Source organism: Planococcus citri, chromosome 1 (genome assembly GCF_950023065.1).
Source record: "Planococcus citri chromosome 1, ihPlaCitr1.1, whole genome shotgun sequence".
Taxonomy (NCBI): Eukaryota; Metazoa; Arthropoda; class Insecta; order Hemiptera; family Pseudococcidae; genus Planococcus; species Planococcus citri.
In genome coordinates this window covers 33,743,883-33,757,827 of record NC_088677.1, presented here as the reverse complement: position 1 = coordinate 33,757,827, position 13,945 = coordinate 33,743,883, and the positions used below count along the sequence as shown (strand labels likewise).

Genomic DNA, 13,945 nt, shown 5'->3' with positions numbered 1-13,945 from the left:
ATTCTTGCACCGAATAATTGCATCTTGCGCTATGCAGCCCGCCCAACACCAAACATGACGTGAGGACATAACGTTGGAATTGGAAAAACACTTTGGGAATTTTTTTTCGTGAATCAAACAAAAGTTGGTAACATTTCATTAAACAAAAACAAAAAATGATGAAAACCAAAAAAGCTGAAATTTTTGGAAACGCGCTTGCCAGTTGCCGGTTAACTTTGCGTCTTTTGATAATTTTAATTGATTTAATGATCAACTTTTGATACTAAAAGTGAACTGAAGAACTGATCGTTTCTAGGAGAACCGCAGAGCTTTCTTATTCAAGTGTTGTTTCAATTAAGACTCGTAAGTGTTACTCAGATATTTCATTCGAACCCTATCCCTATAATCAACTACTAAGCTAGGTGATTGCTCTTATCTGGTCCAAGTATATGCGAATACATAATTGTATTCGTATTGTATTTTCAACTTCTGCAAAAATTCTACATCAAATTCACCCACTACACTGTTGTCTCAATGATTGTTCGCTGAATAATGTACTCTCCCATGTACAATTCACAAAGCTGAATATCGCCAATTTATTGTGTTTTTAATATTTCACGTTTCTTAATGTTTGACGTTTCGTAATACCATTGTCCGTTTTTATGTTACAGAGTTACACACAATTTCCAATCATGGCTGGTATGCCCTTAAATCCGAAACCCTTCCTCAACGAATTGACCGGCAAAGCAGTAGTTGTTAAATTGAAGTGGGGCCATGCGTATGAAGGTTATTTAGTATCCGTTGATTCGTACATGAACGTGTTATTGGCCAGTACGCAGGAAATTATAAACGGAGAAATAACCGGCGAAATCGGTGATGTGCTGGTACGTTGCAACAATATCCTCCATATTAGAAAATCGAGTAATCCGAGGTTTATGGTCGAATAATTTTACGTCATTTATTCTTAATTTTGGTAATTTTGTAAATATTTTTAATATATAAATTTTAATGTTCTATTCTCGCTGAACTTGTTATATGTGATATCAATGATGAGAAAACCGTACCGTATTGAATACGCGATCATCGGCAGTAAACATTCGTGATTTTTCGTCCCACGATTAGTTGGCAGAGATTAATTGACGTATTTCTATATCAATATACAGGATTATAACGAAAAAAGTATATAAATTTTGATCCATTGAGAAAATCACATTGAAAGCGAACATTCAACTAGTAATAACTTCTCAAAACATTACTAAAACTTGATTTCATTCAACAAATGAATATAAGAAACACATTATTGCACAAAATTACATACATACGCTTCATGATTTTGGCGTTCTGCATAAATTAAATGTAAATAAGTGCGTGGTAGAGATTCATCACGATACGAGAATATCATAAGAAGGTATGTAAATGAAATATCGCATCAAAAGCTAAATTTTTCTCTTGACTTTGAAAAACCTAATCCATTACGATTACGGATGATGGATAAAACACCAAAGTAATTATATAGTAAGATAGGTTTATGTTGGATAAATGACACATTGACGTACGAGGAGTTTGTTACACCAAGTGAAAAATGTTGAGTATTTTTCACTTAGTTAGTAGCCAATGCCAAGTACCACAACAAACGTCACTAATATTATGAGAATTATCAAGAAAAACCAATTCATCACGGTAACGAAAAATGATCTGGAATTTTCCTCTGTACAATGTAAAGCTAGAGAGAGGTTCCACTTTCATCTAAAATAAATTCAAAATTCAGATTTACACTATAGAATGACACCTGTTTAGCTAACTAATTACTAGTAATGTAGTAATTCTTCAGTTCAAGAGAGGCTTATCACTTTCTATTTCATCTGTACTTATAATCTCAATTTTCTTCCCTTGAATTCAATAGGATCGTCATCCAAAAGAGCCTCTTTAAGTCTTTATAGATAGTAAGCCTCTTCTTTAAACATTTTCAAAGCGATAATTATTATTATTACTTGGAAATTTATCAAAATCCTTGATTGCTCGATTCGAATTGTTCATAAACGTAAAAACGGTAAAAAATAAAAATGGATCACAAAAATGATCGTACTCGACCGGCGAGGCGGCAATAAATTAAATATGAAACTAGAAGATCAATAGTGAATAGTGATCATCTCACATCTGATCAATCAAACATTAACTAACTATTACTTCTGAAATTTTTATAAAAATTTTTATCGATCGTTGATCTTGATCGAGCCTTGATTTGATCCTGATCAAGTGATTGTCCCGCGTCCCGCCGAATTTCACCAAAAAATTAAAAAAAAAAATTTGATGTTAGAAGTGGAAAAGAGAAAACTGAAAAAGTGTGGTAGCCACACCTGTAAATCGTCACGTTTTTTTCTTTTCACGGCACGTTTGATGAATAATGTTTTCGTAAAGACAAAAAAAAAAGTTTATTTTGGTTTTTCTAAAAAAAAAAAAATCCGGCTAGTGATAATAAATAATCTGAAAAGAGCATGATGAATGATGTAAGAACAAAATTTCTGTCTAAATGTGAAAGTAAATTGAAATAATTAGTGTTTCCAAGTGTTTTATAGTATTATATGTGTTCTTTGCTATATATTTTCTGAGTTCACCATGAACTGTAAAGGACTCGTTGCATTTGTTACCGGCGGAGCTTCGGGACTTGGTAAAGCCACTGTGGAGAAATTGGTAAAAGAAGGCAGCAAAGTATTACTATATGATTTACCATCCTCTAAAGGAGACGAAGTAGCCAAGAATTTGGGCGAAAATGTAAAATTCGTATCAGGCGATGTATGTTCTATTGATGAAGTACAAAATGCTTTCCACGTTACAAAAGAATGTTTCGGCCAACTTAATGCGATAGTGAATTGTGCCGGCACCTCTGTGGCGTTCAAGACATATAATTTTCAAAAGAACACTGCTCACGAATTACACGATTTTAATCGTGTCTTACAAGTCAACACAGTTGGAACTTTCAATGTTATCAGGTTGGGAGCCGCATTAATACACGAAAACACTCCAAACGCCGATGATCAAAGAGGTGTTATTATAAATACGTCGAGTTTTTCCGCATTCGATGGTATCTCTGGCCAAGTGGCGTACGCCGCAAGTAAAGCAGCTGTCGCGGGGATGACTGTACCTCTTGCCCGAGACATGGCTTCGGCTGGAATTAGAGTATGTGCTATTGCTCCAGGTGTTTGTGATACTCCTCTGGTATCCGATTTACCAGAAAAAGTTCGTATATTTTTAGCTCGATCAACGATATTTCCTTATCGATTGTGTAAACCCGAAGAGTATGCCCTCCTGGTAAAACATATTATCGAAAACCCTTTCTTAAATGGCACTGTTATTAGACTGGATGCTGGATTACGTATAATGTAGATAATTTTAGATTACTAGTAGTGATAGATTTTGAATACAATTGTTTTTTAATTGCTTCTTGCTGTTTATATGATGAAAATACAAAAAATTTCTCTACTCGTGTTTTTCTATTTTCACTATGTTATACGAATATTTCTGCTCTTCTAGGAATGAAGTAAATAACGTTGATAAATCAATTAAAAAATGAAACGAACAGCGTATTTATTTTTTCGTTGAATTAAAAACAACTGAACTACAGGAATAAACACAGTTTCGTACATAAAAGAAAAAAATTTGAAAAAGAAGTAAACAAAAAGGCAAAGAAACATTCAAGGGTACTCTTAGTCATGTACCGTATCATACATAAAATAAATACAAAAAAGCGCTAAAATTGATTTTGATAGAAGTATTTTAAGCACGCGAAAGTGAAAAAAATTATATGAGTACCAGCCGAAAAATGCGATGCCATGGTTTTCACGTCAAGTACACAATGACATTAGCAGCAATGAATCGAAATCCTAAAATAATATTACAATTGTAAAATAAATATATTAAATAAAAATACATTAAAATCATTAGTAAAAATGATCGATGAATTCTTTATGGCGAAAAAAAAAGAATAAATAAATTAGCCAACAATTCATGGAACTTGTCATTGGAGAAGAAGCCAAATGACTCACATTAAAACTGCATGGAAATCCACGACAACGGAACTCGGAAAAATTATCGTCTTTCTCGCGAATCTTGACGGTAATGTCTTGGAGAGGCGCTTCTTGAACGAGATGCATGACGTTTTGGAGAACGTGAACGAGATCTAGAAGACATACCAATTCTTTGAAACGTAATGTAGATTTGAATGTACTACTTGTATATCAATAATGCAATGAAATGATAAATACGTTGCAAGTATGTACTTGATAATTATTGCCTTTCGCTTATTTGATTTCGGCATAGCATAGAAAAGAAATGAAAAAAAAATCACCAATACAGCAGAATAAACGAGAATAGCGAACACACAAATACAACGTATTTTTCAAACATAGCATTAATCTCAATATACGTAGGTAACTTATTCAAAGAGATAAAATTAGTAAATCAAACAATTCATAAAAGATTCATAAGTACATGAGCTAAATTTGCTTTATGTTTAATTAATAAGGCGATCATACTTACGTAAATCAGTGATCGCAAATAAATATTAAAATTCAACAGCGTTTTTATTACTAAGAAGGTATTAACACAGAAGATTCTGTAAGGTTGAAAAAAATCTGAGCTGTGCAGTGTAGAGTAGAGATTTAAGGCGAATGGTGGTAAACCCGTAGGCAGTAATTGTATCGAACAAAAGTTATTTATTGTTGTCAAGAATTTGCTGATAATGCCAGATAAAGTGCCCCACACAGGTAATCAATTCGTCGTGGAAAAGAAGAAATGGTATGAAGACTGATTTTTCATGTAATGCGGGCTATACGGCTTCACTATCGTTTCTCAGATGTTTTGATTTAGTTTAAGCTTAACGCACGCACTTCTGCGATCACACGAATAAAACGAACAAGAAAAAACGCCAAAATTTCGTTTCAAAGAAATCAGGCGGTGTGATATTTTCGTTAGTCGCGTCATCACAGAAGCAACTCTTCGGCGCAACGATTCTGAACGAAGAATATTTAAGCGTCTGGTTGAACCACGATAAAGGTGTGTCTGGTGTTTATACGAAATAAAACGCAGTACAAATACTGGTAGAGTATGTTAATGGAGGTAAGGAGAAAAGGTGACTCAATTCATCTCCAGATTTCCTGTAAATTACCCCAAAAATTATTTTAATTTAAATTTTCCTCCTAAAATAGTCAATACGTCATTAACTAATAACTAAAATAAAAACCGTTCGAATGGTAAAACGTTTTTCCGAAAAAGAACATAATTATGTAGGCAATGAAAAATGAAAGCAGGGGTTTCAAGAATTCAAATTATTTTCAATTGTTAAAAATGTGATGGAATAATTTCAGAAATTAATTTTTTTTCAATCAACTAGAATTAAAATCAAGCTCGTATTCAACGAGTAAAAACAACGCAGCTTGAAAAAAGATCAACATATCAAAAATCAACTAAAGGAACTGCTACGTTAAACACGAAAAAAGATCAGTTTCAATAAAGTACATAAATATACAACCGATACCAACAAATGCTCAAGCTACAAGAGAAAATGCCATTAGGGAACTTCACAACTTTTACCTCATCATAATGTTTCAAATTAATGACATTACTGTGAAAAATCAAAGTTCAGGGTAAAGAGAGACAAAACCTAAATTTTTGTGCAAAACAATGCATTAATTTTAACACCCAAGTGTCACATCCTCACCTGTAACTTCCACGACTCCTCGATGAATAGTTATCATTTCCTCCATAACGACGATAGTCTCTACCGCCTCCACCACCGCCACCTCGACCACCACGAGATTGTTGTCTGGAACGACCTGAAGACATTTCCACTCTAATACGATTCCCGCATAAGCGCCTACAAAAGCAAAAATGAAAACATTTCAATGTTGAACTAGTAATCAAAACAAAGATGACTCTCTTTGATTGTAAGGACAAGAAAACGAACTTACGTTCCGTCAAGCCCACGAACCGCATCTTCAGCATCACGTGGATCTTCGTATTCGACAAATGCAAATCCGGGAGGGTTTCTGGCGATCCAAACATTCTTCAGAGGACCATATTTATTGAATGTGGATTCGATTTCATGTTTGGAAGCACTATCTCCCAAATTTCCGATGTATACTTTACAAGCTAAATCCCAGTTTCTATGAGCCATTTTCAAAACCTGAAATCATTAAATAATCATTACAGCTTCCGTGGTTGTATTTTGAAAATCTTCATAATCAGCTGAAAAGTTGAAATCAGAAGAAAAAGTCTGTAACTGGAGTTTCGAACACGTAAGCACAAAATGAGCCAAATGTCTCTAAAGGAAACAGTAAGAGGAAACTAAATTATGAGTTATTTAATATGCGAACATATGAACCATATTAGCCAAAAAGTGTTTAAAGGAAGAATCGCCTCATTTACAGAGATACAATTACAACCATCTTAAACAATGGGGAAAGAAAAATGAAGTTTTCCAATATTGACTTACTTTTCAAATCGGTTGCAAATGATTGTCTTCTTAAAATCGATAAACTGTTCACCAATAAAGAATATATAAATGTTACTAAAACTTTCAATGATGCGGTAGGTAACTTTTTGAAACAAATTGAACTTTTAAACAAGAAAAATGCGATGGAGAGTCGGAGGCGAATACAAAGTTGAATGAAATCGAAATTTTTTCTCGCTGCCGCAACCGCAAACTACTCCGATACAACTACAAGCACAGTAACTGGATGAAAACCATAAACATGAAATTAGTACTTTGCAACGCTAGCGACGGCGTTTCATGCAACTACAAAACAACATCTTTTACTTTTTTTTCAAAAAAAATATATGATGATAGAAATGAAATGAAAATTGAAAGGAGGGGCTATACTGAATTTAACCCTAACCGTAACATTAAACCTAACCCTAGAAATTGAAGGATGGGCTATACTGAATTTAAGGGGATACTTATTCCCTTAACTTATACTTTAGCTTGGTTTATACTGAATTTAACGTACGTTAACCTAAAATTTGCCTTTGTTTAACTTCTAGGGTTAAGTTTAAGTTTACGGTTAAATTCAGTATAGTCCCTCCTTAAACAAAGGCAACTTTTATGTTGATGGACATTAAATTCAGTATAAACCAGTCTTATTCTTAAGTTACGGGAATAAGTTTACGGTTAAATTCAGTATAGACCCTACTGAAAATGATAGAATCTTGAATAGAGTATTTTTGATGAATCTTCTCATGATGTGATGAAGATGACTGAAACTGAAAAACGACGGTTTTGAAATTTGAATTTCAATTCGTGAAATAGTACGAAACGTTCTGTATACATACATCTACCTACTTGCGAATTATTACGATATAGATTATACTGATTAATGATTAGTGAAAGTTCACTGTTCACTTCAGTCAGAGCAAAGTTCAGACTTCAGAGCATCAGAGCCATGTTTTGAAAATAATTTGTAATTTTCATTAGTACAAACTACAAACAAAACGAAATACACCTTACGAATTGAGGGTACTTGAAGATATGACGATGTTTGATTTTTTTCGCAACATTTTTTCGTGAGATAAAAATATCAAAAGCTAAACTATAGTGTCAAGTTTTGTTCTGACATTGGTGCTTTTTGAAGCCAGCCCCTCATTGTTCTAGAGGTTGAAAAGTTTTGAGTTTGGATTTTGGATTGCACTACACTAATGCATAAAGGCTAAAGGTTCAAATGATTTTGAATGATAACTAATTTTCTTCGGTCGGGGGTTTAGTTTGTAGATGATAAAATCTGTTTTCAAAAAGTCAAGAAGCAAGTATGTAAATCAATGACCACTGGCACTTGGGCCTAGAAGTATGATTTAAGGGTGTACTTTAGCTTCCGATTTCCCGAGAAAATAGGTAATGAGTAACTTTTATTGAAAAATATTTGGCTGCCAAATCGAGAGTGTAAAATTATACTTTTTAATTTTATCAGTAAACAAATTACCGATTTGTTCGCGAACGAAAAATGAATAATTTTTGTGAATTTATTTTGAATGAATTATTAAAAATTGTGCGTGCGCATTTCTGCAATAATTGTTGCACTCACACTCGCACACATTGTTATTAAATACGTTGGAAGCGTTGCCAAATCGAATTTTTCGTTTAATTTCGAATAATTTTCCAAAATAATTCCGAATTTCGATTGTCACGAGTAACCGCGAGTAACAGAATTTCCCTGGCCAAGCGCGTCACCACTTTTTCTCCACGACGTTGTCGTGGAAAGTTGTAATTGACGCGCTCAGCCGGAGAATTATATTTTAATTTTCATTTACTGCATTTTTAATGTGCTATAATATTTGATGTCTGGGTTCACAAAGTATTTTTAACGAATGGCGGATTTGTTTAATTTTCAGAATGATTTTTTAAAATTTTCAGTACACTGAATACGAGGATATTTTTTTCAATTTTTCAAAATTTAATTTTCTGACATGATTTTTAATGGAAAATTTTTTTATGGGGGCCCGCAGTGCCTCTAAAGTAAATTCCAAAAGTATCAAAACTTTGTCATAAAAATTGATAGAAATGAAATTGGGGAGAGGGGAAATGAATAAGCTTTCGAGCAATTTTCTGAGAAAACAGGACTTGTTAGTTGTTCGGAAAACATTAAAACAAAAAGAGGACTTTTTAGGCTGGCAAAAAAAATGATTGCTTTTTGGATGTCTTGGCCAACAAATCATAAAAGCACAAGTCCCTTAGCAATTATGGCAAAAATTACAACCATTTTGATTATACTTCATCGAAAAGCTAAATTCGTAAAAAATTAACACTCTCTGACAATTTTGTAAAAAAACGAGAATTTGTTGACAATTTTGGCAAAAACTGCATTTTTTTTGGTGAATTTTGACAAGAACAGGAAAGTTTGACAATTTTGTCAAAAATTATACCTTTTTGACAATTTTACCAAGAATATTTACTTTTTGACAATTTCGACGAAAATGGATACTTTTTGATTATTTTACCAAAAATTGATGCTTTTTGACAACTTTTCCAAAAACATGACAGCATGACTTAGGCAAATTTGGTAACAAAAAAGCAGAACCTTATAAGTAAGTTTGCCAAAAATAGGACTTCTGATTGGCAAATTGTGAAATAAACAGAGGAATTTCAAAAAAGTGGGGAGGTAAAACCCATTTTGATAGATCACATGTCACATTTTTCGAGCACTCTGAAAAACATGATCAAGTTTTTGGGTCAAAATTCTTCTGAAATGCTCAAAAAAAGTTTTGTTTGTAATTTTTCCCCATATTTTAACCCATTTCTGCGCGTTGCATGATGCCTTTTTCAGAAACTTCAGAAATCATGACATTCATGACTCGATTATGGGCTCAAATAGAGTCTTTCAAAAATGCTCAAAAAATTGTTTGTCAGAGTATTAGAATTTCTCGTGAAATTTTATTTCATTTTGATAGGTCATGACATTTTATCAAAAATCGCAAAAATCAAAACCTGTCTGCCTCTAAACTTTTTTTAAATGTACAAAAACATTTTCGGCTAAATATACAATCAGTTCATTTTTACTCAAAATTGTATGGAGATACGGTGCGTATTTCACAAAAACTGAATCCAAAATTGAAATATTGAAAATTGGAAAAACATTCAACACTACCGTCGGCCGGATGTGGAATTATAATCAGAAATAATATATTTTGTCCATCTGGTTTTTTATGCCTGTCATTGAAAAAATAAAATTGAAAAACCAGTTGAACCAGCTCATCTTATATACTTCCAGTGCTCAAATTTCGGCCAAACAGTCTGTGCTAGATACCAAATCGACCCATACCACCCTTGGCCGGATCCGGCCTTCTGCTCAGAAAACAGAATTTTTTACTTTTTTTCTCATATTTTCGTTGAATTTGAAAAATTAGTGTTTCTCCCCACCACATGAACTTGAGCAGTTGAAATTTTTAATATTTGGCGGGGAGAAACAGTCGTTTTTCTAATTCACCGAAAATACGAGAAAACAAGTAATAAATCCGGTTTTCTGACCAGAAAGCCGAATCCGGCTAATGGTGTATGGGTCGATTTGGTATCTACCACAGACTTTTTAACCAAAGTTTTGAGCTCCTGAATTCATTACAAGAGCTGATTTTATTGAATTTTCAAATTTTTCAATAGCATTTATAAACCACCGGATGGACAGAAAATTTGATTTCTGATATCCTTCGGCCAAAATTTCAGCTACTCAAGTTTACGTGGTGGGGAGAAACAGTCATTTTTTGAATTCACCAAAAATAAGAGAAAAAACAGTAAAAAAAACTGTTTTCTGACTGGAAGGCCGGATCCGGCTAATCTAAAAAATTGCATTTGGTCAAAATTTGAGCTCTGGAAGTTGATACGCGGGAGAAATGGATATTTTTAATTTTTTTCCGTTTTCTGAGTTATTAAACAGCTTTAGCTGTGTACACAAAATTTCAAACGCTCGCCAAAAATGTAAAAATCAACTTGAGCAGCTTAAAATTGGGGGGGATGGGTGTTTTTTGAGGTCCTCTTTCCAGCAGTCTGAGTTTCACTCAAATTGGAGGTTATCATTAGGGGGGGGGGGTTCCCTTGTAAGTAAACGATGAAATGCAGCAAAAATTTTGTAAATCATCACCAAAATTACCTAAAGTCATTAAAATCACCAAATAATGTCGAATATTCATTAAAATTTGACAAAAATGTGTGAAGATTTGTTGACAAAATTATATGAAAACACTCGAAAAAGCATTAAAATCAGTTTAAGAATTGTAAAAATTAAATGAAATTTCAGTGATGGAAAACTGAAACTGAAACTAAAACTGAAACTGGTTAAAAACTTGAACTGAAATGGAGAAACTGAAACTAAAACTGAAACTAGAACTGAAATGAGAAAAACTTAAACTGAAAACTGAAAACTTGAACTGAAAAAAATAAAACTGAAACTAAAAACTGAAAACTTGAACTGAAAAAAATGAAACTGAAACTAAAAACTAAAAACTTGAACTGAAATGTAAAAGTTTTGCCATTCACTGAATTTTGTTCGACAAAATCATCAATCTATTCTCAAAATTCTTATTTTTTTCAAAAATTTTTGCCCTCGCTTCGCTCGGGCCAAGAATTCTCTCATTCAAATTGATATTGTTCTACTTTTTGAACTGCAAATTATCCAATCTTTTGCCCTCGCTTTGCATGGGTCAATTTGATACTCTTCTCAGAGTTACAATTTCAAGAAACCTATTGAATTTGAAAAATGTTGAGATCAGAAAAACCAAAAAGAAAAACCCATTTTTTTTTCTCGATAAAATCAATTGATGTCGTTCTACTTTTTAAATCACAAATTTTCCAAAGCTGAAAACTTTTGCCCTCGCTTCGCTGGGGCCATTCAAGATGCTACTTGGGTAATTCTATGTCAACTCAACCAACGTTTTTGGGTCATGTCCTTCGATTTCGCTCAATTTTTTTTACAATATCTACCCACCCGGTAAGTAAGAAAGCCGCAATCAGTTTGGTCCCAGCCCCCTCAGAGGGCGGATGGGGGGGGGCTTCTATTATTTTCACATTGTCTCGAGGTACTCAACTTCAGCAGCCCATTCCTCCAAAACTATGATACTTTGATCAAAACTGATTTCACAGTTCGAAAGGGCATTGAATTTTGAACTTTTTAAGTATGTTGAAATTTTCAAAAGTTGAATTTGAAAGTTCAAATTTCAAAATGGCGCTGTAAGTGGGAGCTACCATTTAAAATTTTGAAAAAATTTCCATAAATGTACATTTTGATACTTTTTCGAAATATTTAGGTTTCGAGATGGCACTCGTTGACAGAGGGGGAGCATCCTCACCCCCCATTTTGGGTGAAACGTTCAAAAGAAAATCTGGGGCATGTGATATATCGAATTGTATGTTTTCAGCGACGCTGAACACGAATATGACATCAGATTTTTGATTTGACCCGTCCACCACGGCCCCCTGCACCTCCCCAAAGCGGGTAAACCAAAAAAAAAATGGTAACATTCGTGTGAGACATGAAATAGTATGTTTTCGATATCGCTGAACACGAATATAGCCATAATTTTTTTAATCGACCTCACCTATGGCCCTCAGAACCTCCCCCAATAGGTAAAAGTCAAAAAAAATTGTTGGGGGCCGTGGATGAGGCCCAATCAAAAATCTGACGTCATATTCGTGTTCAGCGTCACCAAAAACATATTATTCCATGTGTCGCATGAACAAAACACTTTTTTGAACTTTTACCCGCTTAGGGGAGGTGCTGGGGGCTGTGGATGGGGTCCTATCAAAAATCTAACGTCATATTCGTGTTCAGCGTCGCCAAAAACATACCATTCGATATATCACATGCCCCAGATTTTCTTTCGAACGTTTCACCCAAAATTGTGGGTGGGGGTGCTCCCCTTCCGTCAACGAGTACCATCTCGAAACCTAAATATTTCGAAAAAGTATCAAAATGTACATCTATAGAAATTTTTTCAAAATTTTAAATGGTAGCTCCCCTTTACAGCACCATTTTGAAATTTGAACTTTCAAATTGAAAGTTCAACTTTCAACTTTTGAAAATTTCAAAATACTTAAAAAGTTCAAAATTCAATGCCCTTTCGAACTGTGAAATCAGTTTTGATCAAAGTATCATAGTTTTGGAGGAATGGGCTGCTGAAGTTGAGTACCTCGAGACAATGTGAAAATAATGGAAGCCCCCCCACCCGCCCCCTGAGGGGGCTGGGGCCAAACTGATTGCGGCTTTCTTACTTACTGTGTGGGTAGAAATTGTAAAAAAAATTAAGCGAAATCGAAAGACATGACTTTCAAAATCGCCTTTTTTTGGTTGTGTTGACATGGAATGACCCACTTGTAAGTAGGTGTACAAAAAATGCAAATTTTTCACTTTTTCTGAACAGAATAGAACCACTGGATTTTCAAAGTTTTTTGATACTATACAGTGCTCACTGCTCAGCATTTAATTAAAATTTTGATTATTGTGGCAAAATAACATTTTTTTGTCGGCAAAAGGACGATGCGATCTTCCTCCCAAGTATAGCATAACTTGTATTTTCTTTGGCCCCCCCCCCCCCAGGCCCGGATTTTCTCTGCACAACCCTGCATATTTATTCATAATTTTTGAGTTTGAAATGTTTGAATTTGAAATTTGAAGTTTTTGTTGCCAATTGAATTTGAAATTTGAAGTTTTTGTTGCCAAGTAGCAAATTAGATTAGTGTATGAAAAAATTCATGAAAGAAAATAATTTTTTTTTTCATTTCCTTTTGAACTTCAAGAAAAATTTTGAAAACTGAAACTGAAATAGAAAACTGAAATGAAAACTTGAACTGAAAAAAGCAAAACTGAAAACTGAAACTAAAAACTTGAACTGAAAAAAGTAAAACTGAAACTTAAAACCGAAAACTTGAACTGAAAAAAATAAAACTGAAACTAAAAACTGAAAACTTGAACTGAAAAAAATGAAACTGAAACTAAAAACTAAAAACTTGAACTGAAATGAAAAAGTTTTGCCATCACTGTGAAATTTCAGTAAAGTTCGACAAAATGCAAACAAAATCAATTAAAACCAGGGAAAGTTCAAAAAATAGTAAATTTTCAAAACCATGATATTATTTCAAGTAGGAATACTTCATTTTGAGATTTTAGTTTGGTCAAAATTCGTAAATTTACTCACTTACTCTGAATAAATAAGTTGATAACTAAGCACCCCGCATTACGAACTTGAAACTTTGAAAGAATAAAATGTAAGTGGGTACATGGTTTATTAGTTGTTGTGAGGGTACCTATGAGATGTATTTTGTTACACATTGATGAGAATTATTAATTATATCGAGAACAAAAGCAATTTTTTCCACTTCAAAATGATAATTGATAACTTTTTCGAAATTGTTTTTGCTTTTGAAGTAATTTTGAAGATTTGAATGATAAATGAAAGTGGCCAGAGAGGTTTATGATGAAAAGAACGAATTTTC

General features: G+C 33.6%; 3 protein-coding genes across 4 annotated transcripts; 2 read left to right on the top strand and 1 right to left on the bottom strand.

Annotated features, from left to right (window-relative positions):
- Positions 1-153: 153 nt before the first annotated feature.
- Positions 154-995, top strand: SmF (small ribonucleoprotein particle protein SmF). The gene is made up of 2 exons (XM_065344076.1): positions 154-342; positions 651-995. Exon 2 carries the CDS (start codon positions 672-674, stop codon positions 924-926), a length of 255 nt encoding a protein of 84 aa, XP_065200148.1. The 5' UTR covers positions 154-342; positions 651-671; the 3' UTR covers positions 927-995.
- A 142-nt stretch (positions 996-1,137) lies between these two features.
- Positions 1,138-3,459, top strand: LOC135831515 (3-hydroxyacyl-CoA dehydrogenase type-2-like). Its single transcript, XM_065344073.1, has one exon. The coding sequence runs from the start codon at positions 2,596-2,598 to the stop codon at positions 3,361-3,363; it is 768 nt and encodes a 255-aa protein (XP_065200145.1). The 5' UTR covers positions 1,138-2,595; the 3' UTR covers positions 3,364-3,459.
- An 80-nt stretch (positions 3,460-3,539) lies between these two features.
- LOC135831516 (RNA-binding protein 1-like) lies at positions 3,540-6,690 on the bottom strand. 2 transcript variants are annotated; one of them, XM_065344075.1, is made up of 5 exons: positions 6,470-6,690; positions 5,946-6,160; positions 5,696-5,851; positions 4,516-5,132; positions 3,540-4,156 (listed from the first exon to the last, which is right to left on the bottom strand). In XM_065344075.1, the coding sequence occupies exons 2-4, from the start codon at positions 6,149-6,151 to the stop codon at positions 5,045-5,047; spliced, it is 450 nt and encodes a 149-aa protein (XP_065200147.1). In that variant the 5' UTR covers positions 6,152-6,160; positions 6,470-6,690; the 3' UTR covers positions 3,540-4,156; positions 4,516-5,044. The 2 variants fall into 2 exon arrangements, with proteins under 2 accessions (XP_065200147.1, XP_065200146.1); XM_065344074.1 differs by lacking the exon at positions 4,516-5,132 and having other exon boundaries at positions 3,540-3,860; positions 4,023-4,156; positions 6,470-6,685.
- Positions 6,691-13,945: the final 7,255 nt, after the last annotated feature.

Bases quoted from the DNA above. Each gene is read 5' to 3' on its own strand.
- SmF (XM_065344076.1), top strand. From the start codon at position 672: ATGGCTGGTATGCCCTTAAATCCGAAACCCTTCCTCAACGAATTGACC.
- LOC135831515 (XM_065344073.1), top strand. From the start codon at position 2,596: ATGAACTGTAAAGGACTCGTTGCATTTGTTACCGGCGGAGCTTCGGGA.
- LOC135831516 (XM_065344074.1), bottom strand. From the start codon at position 6,151: ATGGCTCATAGAAACTGGGATTTAGCTTGTAAAGTATACATCGGAAAT. The intron at 5,852-5,945 runs GTAAGTTCGTTT...TTGCTTTTGTAG, and splicing joins GTTCGTGGGCTTGACGGAAC to GCGCTTATGCGGGAATCGTA. The intron at 4,157-5,695 runs GTGAGGATGTGA...TATGTCTTCTAG, and splicing joins AGGAGTCGTGGAAGTTACAG to ATCTCGTTCACGTTCTCCAA.